We start from the raw sequence: 19,874 nt of genomic DNA, 5'->3' as shown, positions 1-19,874 counted from the left end.
ATATATGTACATCTTTAAATACTTGCCAGTTTGAGAAAAAGCAACATGGGAGACGGGTGTTGTACGGGGTTCGCCAGGTGTATTCTTGTGGTTTTCAACATAATATTTGTGGTGAGGAAATATTTTATAAAATTTTCCCTATTATGTTTGTTGATTTTTCCAGCATTTGTTTGCTAAAAATTTAGAAAATTCTTAATGTTCAAGTATCTATGTGATCATGTATATAAATATACAATAAATGTGTTTATATATACATGGAGTCAATTTTCATGACAACTCGCAAGCCACGGATTTTATGTCCATTCTACTCAAAACTGTGGACACATTGAACAAAAAATTCGTGGTTTCCGACGATGCATTTACACCTTGTCATCATTAAGATATATTTTTTAATTCCAGCTTTCTGGAGGTGGCATCCTTGGCGCAGGAATTTGGCTGAAAGTAGATCCCGACTCTGTGAATATACAGAAGTTAATTTCAGTGGACAGTCATGATCAAGCAATTTCTTCCACAGCCTATGTTCTTATTGGGTTCGGGAGTGTCGTTTTCTTAGTGGGCTTCCTAGGGTGTCTTGGGGGATGTAAGCAGTGGAAATGGGCCCTGGCTTTGGTTTGTATCGATACATCATATTTTACATGTTTTAAGACTATTTAAATTTTATACATAAATTTACACTATTAGATTCACAGAACATGTATGAACGTCTCCTAATAAAACAAGACATATGATCATTTCACTTTTACAAGTGCCGTTTTCCATATCTACTTTTATCTGTTATGTTAAAATGTTTCTGAGTCATTTGATTTCCTGCTTTAGGTTTTAAAATAAAACATACATTTCCGCTCAAAAATATCTTTTTATCGTTATTTAAAAAAAAAAAATCTAACAATCAGTTTGCAAACAAAAGTATTAACTAAAGTTGACATCTCAGCAACGCCTAACAACACACCAAATATTTCCTCTTTGGGTTTTTTTCAGTATATTTTCTTTCTCGTCATTATATTCATTGGTGAGTTTTCTGGAGGTATAATGGCAGCAGTATACAAATCCAAGGTATATTTTAAAAACAGAAACCATGTATACATTTAATTAAACACATTATAAAGAAATCCATTTATGAAAATCTACAAACTTGGCTGTTATGCATTAACAAAAAAAAAATAAAGATTTCAAAAGATATTTTACCTACGATATCATATTCTACAATTCATAAAAAATGAATGTATATATTTTTTCCTTTAGGTGACTGATGAACTCAGTAAAACACTAAAAAAATCGGTTGCAGAATACAAGAACAGCTCCCTAATAAGACAGGCCTGGGACGATGTACAGAAAACGGTCAGTTTGACATTCAACATATAAAACATATTTTCTAAGCAAATTAGACCTCCCTGTTAAAAACAATATGCCCAAGGGCCTTAACGGTCACCTGATTATAATTCGTACAATACTTTAAAGGATTCAAGGTAGTAAGAGCAAGATGAACAGAATAATAAATTTATAAATTATAAACAATTCGGAACCACCACCCTCCCCCCCACCCCCCACAAAAAAGGGCTTGATTTTCTAGTTCAATCGACCTTTCATCCATACAGTGATTGACTGTTATAGTTAGTAGCTATGGGGATAATTTATTCAGCACAGAATACAAATTCCAGCCACCCAACACTAAAATGCAAGCGGTTGAGAATTTCACAAATCTGGTAAAAATACTATATGTATAGTTAGTTACCTTGCTTATAACAACTTTATTACAACATGTCAGAGAGAACTATGATGGCTTAAAGTCAAACTAAACAATGTTAACAAAGATATTTTTACAAGCTTTTTGTAAATTGATGATTTTCAACATCCCATAAAGAACTTGGATTTTGAATTATAATAAAAAATATATGATACTAGTAAAAGGGTTAATTAATATGTATGATCTTTTTTTCGAATATTCACATGCAATCTTACGGTTGTTGTCTTAAAGGGGCTGGGAAGGGGGGGGGGGGGGGGGAGTGCAGCCATTTTCAGACTATTTCGATCTCCTTTAGAAGAAGAGCTCCATATAAAGATATACAAAAATGATCAAATTTTAAAACTAAATTATGATTTTTTTCTTTGCCAAATGATAGTTAGTTGACAGCTTAAGAAACCGTATCTAAAAAAAAAAAGTAGGTTAAATCTGTTGGTTAATTTGTGGTTAATTTGTTGACCCCCAGCCTCCTTAAAATTTGTATGAAATGTTTACAAGATCTAGAGTAAGAATTATTTCTGTTTGTCGTTTTTTGTAATACTTGTAATACCTGTTATGCCTTGTAATATCTTGTAGTGCTTGTAATAGCCGCAGAACTGTAGCGTTATGGTTTTATATATTAGTCTTTGACCATAAACCATAATTGTTAAAGACCCGTACATAAAACCATAACGCTAGTTCTGCAGCTATGCTTGTAATATCTTGTAGTGCTTGTAATATTTTCATTCAATATTTTTTATTCTTGTTTTTTTTATAGATCCATTGCTGTGGAGTAGATAGCTACAAAGATTACGTCAATGTTACACATTTTAACGCCACTGTGGTAATTTTCTCCAATACAGTACTTTCCATCATTTTTCGCATTCGAGGCTTTCATTTGCACAAATAGAGTTTCTTTCATAAAAAAAAAACTTGTCTTAAGACTCCTTAGTTAGAATTTTTCTGCCTTGAAAGTTAGGATTTGCGTTGATTTTTCAGTTTAGTCATTATATCTGATGGAAACATTTCTTACAGCCTGTTCCGGATTCCTGTTGTCATGACAACATTATAAACTGTAGAAAAGAGGCCATGCCCGGTAATCCTACTCAAAGCTTCAAAAACCTGTACTCTGAGGTAAAAAAAAAATGAAATAAATCTTTGAATTAATAAATTTCATTTAAAACAAAAACAATCATGCATGCCGTATACTTCAACAAGTCAGTGGTAGATATGATCGATTTAAAATATTGTGTTAATTTTATACAATCAGGGTTGTCTAAATACCCTACAAGACCAGCTGAAGAGTAATCTGTCCATCATTATTGGAGTGGCCATCGGAATAGCAATGATTCAGGTATCATCGATAATCGTCATTTTTTACCTTGTACACCTTTCACATTTCACAGATAATGATGTTAGAGAAAAATCCATATATTTACACAGTTTTAATTATGCAAGAACACCCTCCCCATCACACCACAATCTGAAAACTTTTGCAATGAAGTTGATTTTAATAGATTTTTGAGTACTAGAATTTATTCAGACAAAAATCCCTTTCATCTATTCAATGCACCCGAACAGATGGTTATCTATATAGTTCACTCACAATAAATATTTTTTATCACATTCAAGCACTGTGCACAAAAAAAAATAATAATAAATGCAAAAATAAAAACATCATTAATTTTTTACATGAAGAAAAGGTAAGATCTTGGAAACAATCTTTTAGAAAACAAATTTCAAATTCTGTTTCTGAAATCCAAGCGACAGAAAGTTTATACAATTTTAATTATTCAAGATATTATCATCCCATCGCACCATTTTGACAAATATCACAATTCTTTAAAGATTCTGCAAAAATTGCGGTGTTAAAAAAAATCTTTTTTAACAGCCCAGTTTTTTAAAGGTCAAAAACGTTTTGGTTTGTGGGTTATGTCCTGTGCGAAACGGAAGTGACTTAATTTTCATCATTCAAAATTGATTTATAGAATAAAATAATAGGAACCTAATCAACACTTTTCAAATCCTTCTCATTTAACAGAAGCAAAAACAAATTCAGATCAGTTACTACCTGTATATGAATGCATTGTTAACAGTAAAAAATACAGCAGGATGATATATTTATCAACTGTTATTAAATAAATAAATAAACTGATAAATATTTTCAGCTTGAAAAATGACAGCATAAAAACAACGTACATGTACCTGAATATCGAGTAGAAAAATACATATATTATCAACTGGTCATGCCCCATTCCTTCTACATTATTATCGCCCTTTACTTCACAAGGACAGAATAAAAAATTAGAATAATAATTAATCTGATATGAATTTTCATTTTCAGCTTTTTGGAATCATCTTAGCCTGCAAGTCATTTCGTTCTGCTGACGAAGATTATAAGGAATATTAAACAGACTATGTTGTAAAATTAAAAACAATGAAATATATAAATAGGTTTTTTTTTATCATATATGTGACGAAAAATGTGTGTATTATTTTTAATCATTTAGTGTTATGACAGTGATTTTTTAAAATGCTTTTTTAATTTTATATTTTCTAGTTCATTAATAATTTTATATTGCTTGTTAGTTTATTAATAATTTTGCATTATTTGTTAATTAATGTTTCATTTTTTAAAAATCTTTATTTAAAAATCATTAGACATCTTAAGAAAGGAATAATAATTGGTGAAATAAACATCTTTTAAATACGAGTCTTATCAATTATGCAAATTATTTCAATTCAACATTATATTGGCAATAAAGCTTTACAATATACTGTTAATTTTGTTCGTTAAACAAATAAATGTTTTACTTGGTAATCTTTTTGTCTTCTTGTAACTGCTGCAATGATTCAAATGTTTTTTCTGTATAGCTAGTATAAATTCAAGAACAAATGAATCCGAATAAAATGTATTTCTTTAAGCCATACACATACGAACTTGCCCCCCCCCCTTTAAAAATTTGAATTGTTAAAGGTGCAGTTTCTTATGTCCATAATTTTCTTTAATAAAACAGGCACTATGATCATGTTAATTAAGACTGATACTTCTCATTTATATCGACACAACGCACTACCTATATTCACTTTTTATACACTGCACAATGTCCTTGTTAATTGACGTCGATCATGCACTATATACATTATATACGTTCACTTTAGCTGTGCAAAAAGTTAAAATTATTAAAGTAAAAAAATAGAAATTCTGAAATTCTGTTCTGTTTTAAAATTAGTACTGTAGCAAACAAAGTGTCGGTGTTTCCAAATTCTAATTTGCACGGTGCTGGATTCAGAAGACACTATGTAAGTTTGTGACGGTAGGGCAGTTGATCACTTGAACACACAGGGGGAATAAAATAACAATCGAAAAGTATAGTAATTTGAATTTAATTTTTATCGCTGGTAAAGTGGAGGGGTGGGGGGGGGGGGGGGGGGGGGGGGGGCTTAACAATCGCAGACCTGTTTACTCTTAATTTCGCCGTATTTTTTACGGATTTTTAAATCTAAAACCTCTGTTTTGCCATTTGAAAATAAAATCAGAAATAAGTTAGTTTGGAATTTAACAGTTAGTTTTCATTATGATCTGTCTTAGTTCACCCTTTTTATCGCTAAAGAAGAGAAAGATTTCAAACACATAAGTGATGTCAGGTTGCCAAAACGCTGTTGTATTATAAAATGACAAAGACCTTGTTGTTAAAGCATGTTTTTGTAATCAGAAAAGCAGTTTTTCACTTTTAACATATGTAAAATTGATGGAAAATGAATCTTACTGGCAAATGCCATATACACAAATTAAAAATACAGAGACAACGTTATGGGTAAACAGGTCTGCAATCGAAATGTGACGATTTAAACTAAGCATCTGTAAATTTGATAAAAGTATTATTTCAAAACGTCATTTTGATGTATGAAAATTGGATTTGGGGGGGGGATTGCTATTAAGTTTCAGTTAAACGTTTTGGAGTTGAATACAATATACATTCATCTTGTTGTATTTTTACAGCTTCTTGGAATCATTCTAGCCTGGAAGTCGTGTCGATCAAATGACGTGGATGACGTAGTCTAGTGAACAACAGGAGAAAATATCCGTCTCAAAATGATTTAGGGAAAATTAATTTTAAAAACATCGTATTGTTATCATGAAAATGCATGTATCATACCATGGAGCCTATAATTCATGTACATATACATTTTTTAAATAAATATTTCTAATCCTTTGTTATTGAAGGAATTTAGAACCATGATTTTGTCGTCAATTTTAATTGCAATCAAAATGATCCCTTCAGGGACAATATTTATCAAATGCATGTACAACATATAGGACAGTTTTGGAGATTCCGATTTTTTTTTTGTTCATCTGTTTCTTTGAAGTTTATGTTAATTGTCATGTACTAAATGTATTTTACGAGATGATATATTTGAATAAATCATTTTAAAAAATTGTTCAGCTTTGTTCAGAGCTAGTGATGTCGGCGATTTTAACCGAAGATATTTGATTAAACTCTAAAAATCAAACCCCATTCAGTTGCGCTCATTTACTCAAAGGGATAAATGTTACATGTGATTTCTTTGATTTTAACTGCAGTTTATTAAACTCTTGAACCGAACCCATTTTACTTGCGTACTTACAGGGCATAGGCGTCGGAATGAAATTGAAAGGATGGTGCAATCTAAATGAAAGTGGGGAGGGGGGTTAAACCGACAAAAAAAGGTAAACCCCAATTTTTAATGCCTATATAATACACTGTATCTATTTTTGCGAAAAAAAAAGTGGAAAGGGGGGATCCGACGCCTATGCAGGATACACTTTTCACTGTGTGCAAATTTTACATTTGATGTGTAAGTGAAAAATTAAGAAATGCATTCAAATGCAATCTAAAAGTTATGTAGATTTTGCAATTTTAAGTATTGTGTAAATATTTTCGGCTTTCTAGATACGCTTCAACTCGGCATTTCGTCTATGCGCTAAGAGGAACATTTTCATAGATGTGGCTAGATCTTTTCTTTACTATTTCAACATTTCTATTCTTAAGTAAAGAATGACTCTTCATAACATTGCGATCTGGCCCCTTTTTAAACACGGATTTTTGCCTTTTCAAATCAGAACATTGACATATTTTAGCTAAAATGTACAAGTATGGTATGAATACAAACACTTCAAAATCTTTTTTGATAGAGAGACTCTCAATATATACATAATATCAATGAAATAAAATTGCATACATCAGTGCCAAATCTCAACTTCGCCATTGCGGCTACGAGGTCATTGTATTATTTGAATAAGGAGGCGGAGCGTCAATCAAGCGTGCGAATAGTGTGAATATATTATCGAGTGTTCGACGTGTACTTAATATAGTTTTTAAGTGATATATTATTAAATAACTGAACAATCTTAAAAATCCCCCACCTTTTCTTCGGGCTTGGGACCGACCATAATATTATGTAATAATATTGGCAGGTTTAGGTTTTGTTTTTACTGCTTAGCTTTAAAACGAGTATATCAATGAAATAATTATTTTTAAAATTCGTTGAAATAAAATGTAAACACAATGATATGGTGTCTGTAAACATAATGTCTTACAAAAGATGGTATTTTTAGGACTAGGAAAGTATTTTTAAGATTTTACAGTAACCTAGCTTATTTCTCAAGGGATAATTATTTTAATTCTAAAGCGAAAATAATTTCATTAAAGTTTTTTTACACGTCGAATTGATTATCAATAGCATATAATTTTGCCCAAAAAAAAAAACTGAGTGTTCCACCAAATATATGTATGCGGTTGAATATTGATAGAAAGCCAGGATAATGTTGATCTTTAAATGCGTTCATTGGACAAGTGAGAGGGGCATACACGTGCTTTTTCGTGCAATATAACATTATGTTTAAGAAATACCTGTGTTACAACGCACTTTGAAAAATTACGCACTTTGAAAAAATTTTTCAAAGTGCGTTAAAATTTGGGACCAAGCTAACGCACTTTGAAAAAAAAAATTAAAAGTGCGTTAATATCGACCATATTAACGCACTTTGAAAAAAAATGTAAAGATTGATCAATATTCCTTCAAATAATCGGTATGATAAAAAACAGATTCTGGTTTGATAATTTTTTCATGATGAAGTCACAGTAGGACCTGAGATATTGACGTTTTAAATATTTAAGGTTTTGATAAAATAAAAGGGAAAATTAAAGGGTCTTGAAAAAAAGAGTGACGATTGTTTAACTTCATTAATTCGTTTCTTCTTTTTTTAAATTCTAGTCTTTGATAAGTAGATGTAAAGGTGTATAGGGGGCACTAACAGAGGACAGCTTCAAGCAACTTAGCATTTATCATAATAAAAAGGGGCCAATTTGATTGTTCAAAACTATGAAAAATTTTTCTCTCTCATACGTTTTACTGTACTAAAAAAATTCTTGTTTTCATCTGTTTTAATTAACTCATTTATTATTGAAAGTTTTCAACGTCATACCAGTTAGGTAAATACATAATTATATGAATGCTTTGAGTATAGCATAGACATCGAGACTGGGCGAAGGGCCAGGGGAGGGGATGGGGGGCTAAGCCCCCCCCCCCCACTTATTTTGGAAAGATATATACATCGTATAAGCATTGAAAATGCAGCGTACCCTTTTTAGGTTTATTGCTCCCCTCCCTAGTTTGTTACCGACACCTTTGTATTGGAATGATAAAGATTTGGACTGAGGGATCTTATACCCGTCTTCCCCTCTTTTCGACAGGAGTAAATCAATTCATTTTTGAGGTTAGGGTTAGGCTTAGTTTTTTGAAAGATAGATAAGTAAAATAACAAATAAAATCTTTCCATGACTAAAATATGATTTTTTTTTTCAAAGTGCGTTGAGTTGGTCCCAAATTTAACACACTTTGAAAAATTTTTTCAAAGTGCGTTGATATTGTCCCAATTCTAACGCACTTTGAAAAAATTTTTCAAAGTGCGTAATTTTTTCAAAGTGCGTTGCCACATACCTGTCCGCAGGCTTTCTTAGAAACAGTTTTCATTGACTTTTTACGGGATCTGCAAATAGCACAATATTTGTTTGACTTTGTGCCGATGTAAAATGTTTTCGCGTCAACATTGCCCCCATAAGTCTGAAGCTTCCCCCTATTCATATTGAGGGTACATTTTGTGCAGATGTGGTCATCCCCCGTGACATTTCCTCCCGTAATACGCGCTAATTCAGTCCTCCGTACTTCGTTTATTTTTCCCTTGAGGGTTCTTCGATTAGATTTATTTGTGCGCTTTTTACAAACAACACAGTTTATACTTTTAGGCATGGTGAATACTAGTAAGTGTTTTCCGATTATAACAGTGTGTAATGACGGTTTTTACAGAAAAAAGGAGTATGACTTTTAATATCTTCCAGCAGTTTAACTGAGAGTTTACTTGAAACAGACGCACGTGTATAATATATAAACACAGTAAAAAGCAGAATCAACGATACCTAAATAGAGTTTTTAATTATGTTTAATAAATATATGCAGTGATTAACTAACAGATGTAGGCTATAGCCCCCCCCCCCCCCCCCCCCCCCCCCCGAAGTAGATCGATAGATACTAACCGAAAGAAAAAAACCAAACGGAAAATGGCAAAAATAACGTTCAATAACAGGGAAATAAAACAATTCAACCTTGCATATAGATAGATCAAGTTTGCACTCCTCCAAAATACATGTATTTTTAAATAGAAGGGTTGTCCAAGTATTTTTAGCCGATGGAATAAGATTTGACAATGGATAGCTCGCAGACACTCTAGACACGATGTAGAAATGGTGTGCTCAAAGCGTGAAAGTGAATAGATTTAAATCACGTGTTCAATGCTTTGTTATTCATGAGGTCAAAGACGGGTTGAAATTTGTAAACAAGGTAGCTTTACTATAGAGACAAGTACCCGTGATTTTGAGGTTTTTGGGAAAATAACACATGAGCGCACGATTGTTTCAATTTCTTTCATGGATGAAAATGATTAGTATTACTTTTTACGTTGTCCATAAAAACGGCAAATTGATGCGCTCATATAAAAAATGGGCTTACAAAATGGGGGTGTGGCCTAAAGTCTATGAGAAATTGATGTAAACAATGTACCCCTGCTATATTAATCAGAAAAATACCGAATTACAGTTTATGGAAGCAAATTTTTAAATTGAAATTAATAAACTACAATGTTTAATGGAAAGATTGGGGCAAAATTATGTAGAAAATCTGCAAGTTATTTTTTTGTAAATATTTGGGGGGCCAAATGTGGACGTTTAAACGATTCATTCTTTTGCTAAGCGTTCAGAACACTATAAAAAACACTAAGGGTAAATGAACATATGTGTAAATGTTAATTTGCACCTAATCTGACTAGATGTGATTTTTGCAAAAGGGGTAAAAAAAAAAGTTGCTTACCCCTCTTCCCCTTTTCTAATTCGTTGGAAAAAGGAGATATATATATATATGACACCACAATCAAAAGGGCGTCACAATGACACTGACGTCATAACCAGAGCGCTTATTAGTTACATTTGTTTACAGGAGACAACACGAACAGGAATTAGTTTATTACAATATCCTAGTTAAAGATGTCGGCGAATCCAATTGAGGTAAGAAATTGTTAGACTTTGTCGAATTCGTGACTGGTAAATGTTTACAGTGAATGAAAATCAAAATAATAGCCGTGGTGAAGATAAATAGATATTTGTGAAATAAATTCAAACGGACTATCCCAGTATTAACGACTTGGTGGAGGGTCATGGGGGTACATGTACCAAAAAGGTCGAAAAAGCTTGGTTTTAAATTATCTGTGATGATGCATTGTCATCTTATCTAAAACTTTTATTAATTGATATTATATTTCCAATTCAGTTTTTCAAAAGCATTAACATTTTCGGACTATGACGTCACGTTACTGTTACGTCATAAACAGGAACTTCATACATACATTGCATGTGTGCAAAAATAAAACAAAAGAAATCTTAGACTAACAAAAAGAAGACGCTTATTGTTTACTGGAATATTGGTGCATGTAGAGCAACTATTGTTTTAGCACGGACTTACAGTTAATTTTTCTCTGTGGCCATTATATTTCAGTTAATGAAAGCTCATTCTAGTAATTGTAGATAGTTCAGATAAAGTGCTAAGAGAATTGGTATTCTTTTGTAGAATTCTGTTGAGTTGAGAGAAGGTCTAAAGAATGGCACGCTGTCTCTGAGAGACCTCGATAACAAGGTAGGAGTGGCGTTGGATTTGGGCAAAATCTGGCTTGTATGAAAGACATGTCCGTAAATTTAAAAAAAAAAATTTTTAAATTTTTAACTCATCAAAAAAAGGTCGAATATCATTAGTACCACGTGTTTAACTTTAATAGCAGAAGAGACGATCCTCCAAGGGCAGAAGGAGGCGAAGCAAGACAAAGACTGGAAGAACTGAAGAGGCAGATGATCGCGGTGAAACTAAAGTAAGGGCTGTGGAAGATCCGAAACACAGCAAGAAGGAACCAAAGGGTGACAAATTTTCCAGGACCAAGAATGTTCCGAAAGGCAAAGAAATTCAACTTGAAATAAGCAACCAACACAAAGAATCGGAAGAGGTAAGGACTAAATAAAAGTATTATTTCTGTAATTATTAAAAAAAGATCTACAATTTTTCAAATTCGCAGATTGAAAAGATAATAAATCAGTCTGGATACTCATTATTCAACATCGTTGTTGTTCTGTTTTAGATTGTACGCAGCTTACTTGATGAAGCCTTTGATACAGTTACTAGGCATTGCATTGCTATCGAACATGGGTAGGTGTTACGCCATTAGTATTATAGTAGATCTCAAAATTGTGCTGCAGCATTTTCTGCATGTCATAAGTAAGAGTTAAAGTATCAATGAAATCACCAAAAAGCGTTGTTTGTTTTTTTTTCCAGCGTTGCATACGAACAAGCGCATACTCTGGCCAATGCCTTCATGGCAGCTTTTGACGAAAGGGTGGAATTGACAGGAAAGTTCTACATCGACATGAAGAGAGAAACACAGGAGGTTTGAATTTTGTTATTCATTTAAACGTTGTAAATAAAGGATAATTTGTAGAGACAATTTCATATGATACTTTATATTTTCCGCTTACAGTTGCTATACAAGGCAGCAGAGGAAAACGTGAAAGACTTGATAATCAGAGCAACAACACAATGGAGTCCAAGGTATATATATATATAAAGTTGTTGACATGTTTTTGAGAGTTACATTTTTTTTTCATTCAAGGGCAGATCCATCCCATCATTTTTTTTAAATCATGGCAATTTGACTGTAAATAAATAAAAGACTCTTCTACTGATTATTGTACACGATTTCTTAAACACTCGATGATATGATATTAGTACTTTAGTAAATTTGTCAAATTAATTTGAAATTATGACCTAGAATAATGTGCATTGGCCATCTCATTCTAATAATGATCTAATTCTAAGACGAGAAACCATTTTTTTTTTGCCTATCGCAATTTAAATGAAATGTGTTCTATTTTTTAAATGCTTTTCAGTCAAGAAAAAGAGCAACATAACGTTGTGAGTACCGTGGACTTGCAGTGCTCCGCGGAATTAGATAAAAGAATGAGAGCGCATATAGAGCAAATTAAGGCCGAGAAACTGGCAATGCAACAGGTACTTAAGAATGACATACGGCTTGATTGCATTTCAGAGCTAAAAGCATTCAAGTATTGGATACTAGTATATCGTACACATATTCCTTCTCGATTTTTAGATTATGGAAAAAGCAGCCTCGGAGGTTGTCGGAGATTTGTTCTCTTGCGCAGCCAACAATGCAAGGTTTGTTCCATCACTTATATATAGAGTCACCATTTATAGAAAAAAAAAACATATTATATGGACAGATTATTTTGGATGTATATGAAAGATCGAAAAGATACACCTTTTTATAATTAATGTTATATGTTTGCAGCAAAACAAAGACTTGGAGTACTGAAGGCACAGGCGAGGACCATACAACGAAAGCAGACGTTGTGAAAGATCCAAGAAATGCCACAAACGCGTCAAAGATTACCAAATCTCCAGAGACCAAAACAGTTCCGAAAGAAAGAGTTGTTGATCTTGAAGTGAGCCCACAACATAAAGAATCCGAAGAGGTAGAGATGTATGATTTTTTTTACTAATATTAATATAGCTGGTTATATTTTCATCATAGAATGAAAAATATAATATTGTTAAATCAAGTTGCGTGTGTAATATTTATAGTTGCTGGAATGTTGTAGATTGTACGCAGCATTCTTGAAGAAGTCTTGGATACAGTTACCGGGCATGGTGTTGCTTACCAGCAAAGGTGGGTGATGCAGTTAGATATAATAATCTTAATTATTGATCTTTCTTTAATTGCATATCATTATTGTGTATGAAAGATGACTTTAAAAAATGTTGTAAAAATTTGAATGCTCTTTATTCCAGTGTTACAAATGACCAGGCACTTATGTTGGTCCTTGGCTGTGTGGCAGCTTTTGATGAAATTAATCAATTCACAAAGAAGTTTTATGTGGACGAGAGAAGAGCAACTCAGGAGGTTTGAATTTTGATATTCACTTTAACATTGTTTTGTTTAAAGAATATTTAAAGGACGAATTCAAATAAACTTATATTTTTCTCTGACAGTTGTTATACAGAGAAGCAAAAGAAAATGTCAAGAACTTGCTTCGATCTACAGAATTTAGAGCCAGAATGAGGGCCCAAGTGAAACAAATAAACGCCGAGAAACAGGCAAGGAAAGAGGTATTCGCACCATTACCACCGATTTATTAATTACTAAGTTTTTCCCGCCAGTTATAATCATTTTAACTTTACATTCGCAAGCATATTTCGAATAAATTTTTTAATTTTTTTTTATTTAATCCTCTATTGGTAAGCAAAATATTTTAAAATATAGACTTAAGTGTAAATATTATTTTAAAATTAACTACTAGTATACATTTAAAGACGTCCAACACACTAAGGGGAGATAACTCTTATGATTTCAATAAAATGTTTAGGGTGGGCGTGTTGCACATCCTTAAGTTTAATATATATAATATTACACAGAAATTCTCTTTAAATCTTTAGATAGTGTACAAAGCGGCTTCGGAAACCGTCGAGGATCTGTTCTCTTGCGCAGCTAACAATGCAAGGTTTGTCCATTTACTTTTACAAATCACATTTACTAGTAATAATTACATATTTTATTACCAGATCATTTTGAATACTTGTGTGTAAGAGTAAGACATCTAAAAGAAACCCTTCTTTGTATTTTTAAAAATAGTGGTTTTTAAAAATTTTTTTTTTTATTTGCAGCGTACAAAATGTGTTGGAAACAGAGATGACGAATGTAGAAGTAAGTTCTCTTTTGATAGTAGCTCTTTTGTATTTAAAAAATTCAGAAATATAAATTTGGTAGTTCATTTTCCTATTGTTTTTATCTCAGGAGACAGATTGTGAGTTACCTGTGAGAGGCTGGAGAAGATTTCTCTGCTGCGGACAGACAACCAAACCAAAGGTAAATATATCAATTGCAAAAATTTAAGTCTCCTCTCCCTCTTTTAAAAAGAGTGTGACGGATTCTGAAATGAAATAAAGTAAAAAACAGAAGTTATCCTTACCTTAGGCCTAAACATTATATTGATTTATTAATAAAGGTTCTACTTTGGACAGTCCGACACTGTACAGCGCGGTCTCATTAATCTATACATGTTATCGAGAAATTGTCCAAATATTCAAAGAGTTCAGATAACTGAAACATATTTAGTATAAGTTGAAATGTCTGGATTATTGGCCGGATTAACGAAAGTATATTGTATACTGCCCCCTCCCCCCCTTTTTTTAAAAAAAAAAGTTTTTCTAAAAGGAATAATTTTTTTTAAAAAGCTGAACATAAAATTTAATTTCAGTGAAGTACATCGTTTTTATCAGAAAATCAAAAAATGGAGATATTATTTATATAATTTAATCACTCAAATAAATAAACAACCCAAATGAACAGAAGAAAAACAATTCAATTTGGATAATACATTGTTAAATATCGCATGATTTTTAAAAACCTATTTCTCACATAAATTGCATAATTATATACTGCTCTCGTAAATGACTTTCGCATTATTGTTTGATTTCAGCAAAAGAAGAAGAAGACTGGATTCTTTGCTCGCTTGCGCCGCTTGTTTGGTCGCCGTTAATTTTTTTTTAAAGTTATTTGAAAACTAACATTTTTATCATCATCGGTTTCAATACATCTGTAAAATTAAATATATCATTCAAAGAAAATAGATATGATTTTATAATTCAGGAAAATTTAACATCATAACATTTGCACTGTAGACTTGAACTTAAAATCAAATGGGTTTTAATAAACCTTTATATAATACATTTTATTGTTGTTATTTATTTTTTAGTCGTCAAAATTATTTAATTTGGTTCGGTATATGCATCTGTGTGTCCCGGAACAGCGGGACAGCCTTCACAAGCTTCTCAACGGTGCACAATCCGTATATTATAATGGCTTAGCTCTTCTTACCGGTGAGCATTCTGATCCCGCGGATGTTTGTTCATAAGCCAGGCCAGGCTATTTTGGTCTATCCTGAGCCTGAACACCCTGTCCAGCAAGTAAGGACACAACTCTGTCCATGGGTATTAGGTAACCAAGCTAAGTATGCTAAGTGTATAGTTGTGATGGGCAATGGAATCTCTTTCCAAATTGTGAATGTCATAGCCTGTGGTTTAAAACAGGAACCAAATTCAATTTGGAAAGTTGTTTCAAGATGCCCAGGTCACCTGTAAGTGCCATAGGCTTTTTGTTGGATTCAAGGAAGAAATCTTAATAAAATATACATGTACACTTATCGATAACTTGAGCTAAAATCTGTGCGCAGAAGGGAATCATTCTCGCACTTGCGCCATTGGGGGGGGGGGGGTTCTTAAGGAGTTGTGGCCGACTCAGAAAATGAAATTGGGATAGCTGTCTAGAGCATTGGAATGCAATATTGAAAATGCTCTTCTTTATATTTTAAAACAGATACAACGCCTCTTTATAAAGATTGTGAAATTTTGATCCCAGGTAAGAAATCAAGGTGCGGTAACAGGTAAAATTCGGTGTGGGAAAAGACTCGCTCTCTTCCTTCTCTTGCCACTGTCACTGTCGTCTACCCACTTCCCCCTCTCTCTCCTCAATCCCTCTCTCACTCCCCATCACCACCCTCTCTCCCTTCACTCTCCCTCTCTCTCCGCCACTCTTTCTCTCTCTCTTTCCACTCTTTCTCTTTCTTTAAATTTTCGGAGCGATTCTGCAATTTTTTGCTACATTGCGATCGTATGAGAGAGGTATATTCTAACAGCTTGTTTCGAGACAGAGATTATTCTAACTAGGGGGTCCCCTGCACACCCTCCAACCACCCCCACCAATGACGTAGCTTCGCTTTTGAAAGGAACATGCAGCCATAGAAAAATTTCAGCTTACCTAAGAAAAAACTGATAGGCAAAAAGGGGAACTGAAAATCTTTTTTGGGGGTGGGGGCGATAGGTGAACTTTTTTCTATTTTATATTGTTTTCATACATTACTCCTATACTGAATTTGTGTCTGAAACAATGTATGGAAAAAATGGGAGGCCAGCCCACGCCAAATTATGCATTTCCTAAGTGAAAATATATTTCCTGAAAACTACATGGCTTTGTATTTAGAATTTCCAAATTATTTTTATATCAATTTAGAAAAAATAAATCCTTTTGTTCACCTAGAAGGTCTATGGTGTCCTATTCCCATTAAAAAAATTCAATTCCAGCTATTCAATTATTCCCATTTGCAAATAACAATAGATGTTTTCATTGTTAATTTGTTTTAACAGTAATTAGGTTTCATCTTAGATTTCGCTGCATTTCATTTCCGGAAATATGCATAGCATTTCCGACATTTTTTTATTTCATTTCCGACATTTTTTGTTTTCATTTCCGACATAATTTTTTTTTCATTTCCGGAATTTACCTGTGCGGCAATTCAATGTTATCTGAAAGAAAGTGAAAGAAAATGGAATTTTAAAAATATATACCAAAATATTAATATAAAAAAAACATCTATACATATATGCATACATGTAGCACTAAGTCTAGGTAAAATATTTCAATGTAATCAATTAGCATAAAACTTTATCACAACATTTAATGTGCACTAAATTAAATTTCGGTGACATCACCATACTTATCTCCAAGTCACTGATAGATTTCCAAAATTGGATTTCAATGATTTATTTATGATTTATTCCTTTAAATTTTTCATAAGTAAAGTTATCAAATCTGTTACTTTAGGTGCTACATATGTATTTGAAAAATGTCGGAAATGAAAACTAAAATATGTCGGAAATGAAAAGTTGATAATTACCAAAAATTCCGGAAATGAAATGCGGCCTTAGATTTACCTGTATTTTGTACATTTGGAGATAGGCCTACATAGTTGGATCTCAGCCAATCAGAGAGATATGTATTAATCACTCATTTGACTAATAAAAAGACAAAAAAGCTATTCACATGTTATTATTGAGCAGACAAAAGAAATCTATATTTATTATAGTAAACTCAATGTTGGTAAAAAATACCCCCCCCCCCCATTTTCTGTAGCCCTTCGATGTGGGAAGAAACTTTTTTAACAAGGTGGGAAATTCTTTATTCGACAGAGGATCCACAGTCTATAATGTTATCTGTCAATATTTTTTAACGTAATTTTTTACAGAATTTCTTTATTTTCAGTGCTTGTTTTCAAATTTTTTCAGACTTTCTTCATTATTTGCAATTTGTACATATTCGCATCCTTGTTGCTCCAGAACTCTCCATAATTGCTACAGAATATGCAAGTCAACCTGAGCTAAAAACAAATCACAGAGATTTCCAGGAATATGTGGAATAAAACTGCTCACATAAGTGCTTTGGTTATTTCCAAAGAGATTATCTCTCTCTCCTCACACTCTCTATCTCCACACAATCTCTCTCACTCCTCTCTCTCACACACACAGACTCTTTCTCCACACACTATCTCTCTCCTAACTCTCTCTCCACACACTCTCTTTCCTCACTCTGTCTCTCTCCACACACACACCCTCCCTCTCTCTACACACACATTCTCTCCCTCTCTCTCTCCACACAGACACACTCTCTACTCACTCTCCACACACACACACTCACTCTCTCTCTGTGTCCACACACACACTCTCTCCCCCTCCCTCTCTCTCCTCACCCTCTCTCTCCACACACACACACACACTCTTCCCTCACTCTATCTCTGTCCACACGCACACACACACTCTCCCCTCCATCTCTCTGTCCACACACACACTTTCTCTCTCCTCACACACACACTCTCCCTCCTCACTCCACCTCTCTTCTCTCTCTCTCCTCACACACTCTTTCCCCTCAACTCTCTCTCCTCACAAACCCTTTCTTTCCTCATACACTTTCCTCACACCTCACTCTGAGTCTGAGAGAGTTATCTTCTCCCCACTCCGACCAGGAGTAGGGAGTCAAGGAGCCATAAGAATAGAGCAGGTAAAAAAGAAAGTGAATAATTCCCTTTCGTTTTTTTCCCTATCCTATGTCTCCCTCTCCCGACACATTTTTCACTCTCACAACTCTCTGACTCTTTCATACCCTCTCTTTCCTTTTTTTTTTTTTAATTTTCTGCCTTATAACTTTTCGCAACTTATTTGTCGTTAAAAACTTTACATAGGGAAACGTTATTAAAAAGTAATAGTGTTTTGAGTCTGGCATTACTATAATCACCAAAATTTATTGTATTGGTTACATAGATTCAAACTAAATCACAACCAATAATTGCTAAATATGATTTTGAACATTCTTGAAAAATTAATTTTCCAAAGATAGATATCTGTTCATTTATAATCAAGAAATAAACCACAGAAGTTTGCAACGCATACAAAACGTTTACGCTAAGAATAGAGCTATTGAACCACTAAAAGTGCCATGTGTGATTCTCATTCCTACTTAAACGTTGTATGTGTATGTCAGACTTTCAGTTTAAAATTGCTTTGCAACTTTTATTGGCAATTAAAAAAACTGTACATTATTTAAACCTACAAGATTATTAACGTATACTCGGTAGGTTGCAAATTTTATTTTACTTTAATTTATCCATATAATATGACAATGAATATAAAACTAAATTAAAAGACTTATATATACAGTGTATATAGTGAACACGTCACTAAATGATTCTTATTCCTTTCATCGTTGGCGTGCATGTTTCTGGCCATAAAGTATTTGATATATGTATTACTTGTATTTGGTTTACTCTACTGACGATTTGGTGTTCACTAAATCGCCTCTGGTGTAACACCGCCGCCTTTGCGGGATCTTTCTGAATGGGGTGTGAATTGATTGGTTATTGGACCAATCAATTATAGAGTTTTTTTTTTAACTTCTAACTTGAGTCATCCTGTTAAGTACTGAAGTTATGCAGAAGGTTAGGATCAAAATTTAAAAAAAAATGTTTTACGGTTGATTCAGAAGAGAAAAATAAAGTCAGTGTATAAACTAGTAATTTGGCAGTTGCAGAACTGCTACAGCAGCTCTCCGAAAAATATATTGACAGACCGGAGAGCTACAGTGCCACCCATTAAAAAGCTGTATATTTATTGCGTATATAGGTTCTGGATTAATTCTTCCAAATTCTTGCTTCAATTGCAAAAAAAAAAAAGTTTAAAAAATACCTATAAAACAAACGGGCGGGACAATTACAATGAGATGCATTGCAGCACTGAGAGAGGCTGTCCCTAACTTTTTAAAAAGAAAAAAAATAACAAGATTTTGTTATAAAATTTCATTGCAGATACATTCCATTGTAGGCAGTGCAACATAAAGTTTTTCTTATACACAGAATTAAGAAGAATTAATATGCCTTGAACTTTGATTTGCATGTTTGATATAAATCAAAAAATAAATAAAATATTTTATCCCGTCTGTTTTTTAAAAACATTTTTAAAATAGAATAGGCAATAAACAGGGAGTTGTTATATATTGTAAAATTTCATTGCATATCTTGCTATATAGGTTCTGGATTAATTCAAAGGATTTTGCAAAAAAAAAAAAAAAAAAAAAAAAATGTTTAAAAAATACCTATAAAACAAACGGGCGGGACACTGA

At 33.0% G+C, this 19,874-nt stretch overlaps 2 protein-coding genes across 3 annotated transcripts; both read left to right on the top strand.

The window, feature by feature from the left end:
• Positions 1-6,162, top strand: LOC134282898 (CD82 antigen-like). Its single transcript, XM_062765313.1, has 8 exons — positions 1-111; positions 400-609; positions 979-1,053; positions 1,243-1,338; positions 2,499-2,564; positions 2,756-2,854; positions 2,991-3,074; positions 5,724-6,162. The coding sequence occupies exons 1-8, from the start codon at positions 46-48 to the stop codon at positions 5,784-5,786; spliced, it is 759 nt and encodes a 252-aa protein (XP_062621297.1). The 5' UTR covers positions 1-45; the 3' UTR covers positions 5,787-6,162.
• A 4,082-nt stretch (positions 6,163-10,244) lies between these two features.
• On the top strand, positions 10,245-15,014 carry LOC134282848 (uncharacterized). 2 transcript variants are annotated; one of them, XM_062765236.1, is made up of 16 exons: positions 10,245-10,320; positions 10,880-10,945; positions 11,088-11,306; positions 11,439-11,506; positions 11,633-11,744; positions 11,835-11,905; positions 12,244-12,364; positions 12,465-12,529; positions 12,663-12,846; positions 12,973-13,040; positions 13,163-13,274; positions 13,364-13,480; positions 13,808-13,872; positions 14,036-14,075; positions 14,166-14,237; positions 14,851-15,014. In XM_062765236.1, exons 1-16 carry the CDS (start codon positions 10,300-10,302, stop codon positions 14,908-14,910), a joined length of 1,461 nt encoding a protein of 486 aa, XP_062621220.1. In that variant the 5' UTR covers positions 10,245-10,299; the 3' UTR covers positions 14,911-15,014. The 2 variants fall into 2 exon arrangements, with proteins under 2 accessions (XP_062621220.1, XP_062621219.1); XM_062765235.1 differs by having other exon boundaries at positions 11,085-11,306.
• Positions 15,015-19,874: the final 4,860 nt, after the last annotated feature.

Source organism: Saccostrea cucullata, unplaced genomic scaffold (assembly GCF_032062105.1).
Source record: "Saccostrea cucullata isolate Sc308-1 unplaced genomic scaffold, CSIRO_AGI_Scuc_v1 ctg406, whole genome shotgun sequence".
Classification (NCBI taxonomy): domain Eukaryota; kingdom Metazoa; phylum Mollusca; class Bivalvia; order Ostreida; family Ostreidae; genus Saccostrea; species Saccostrea cuccullata.
The sequence above is the reverse complement of the archived record's forward strand: the minus strand, read 5'-3'. Positions and strand labels throughout refer to the sequence as shown.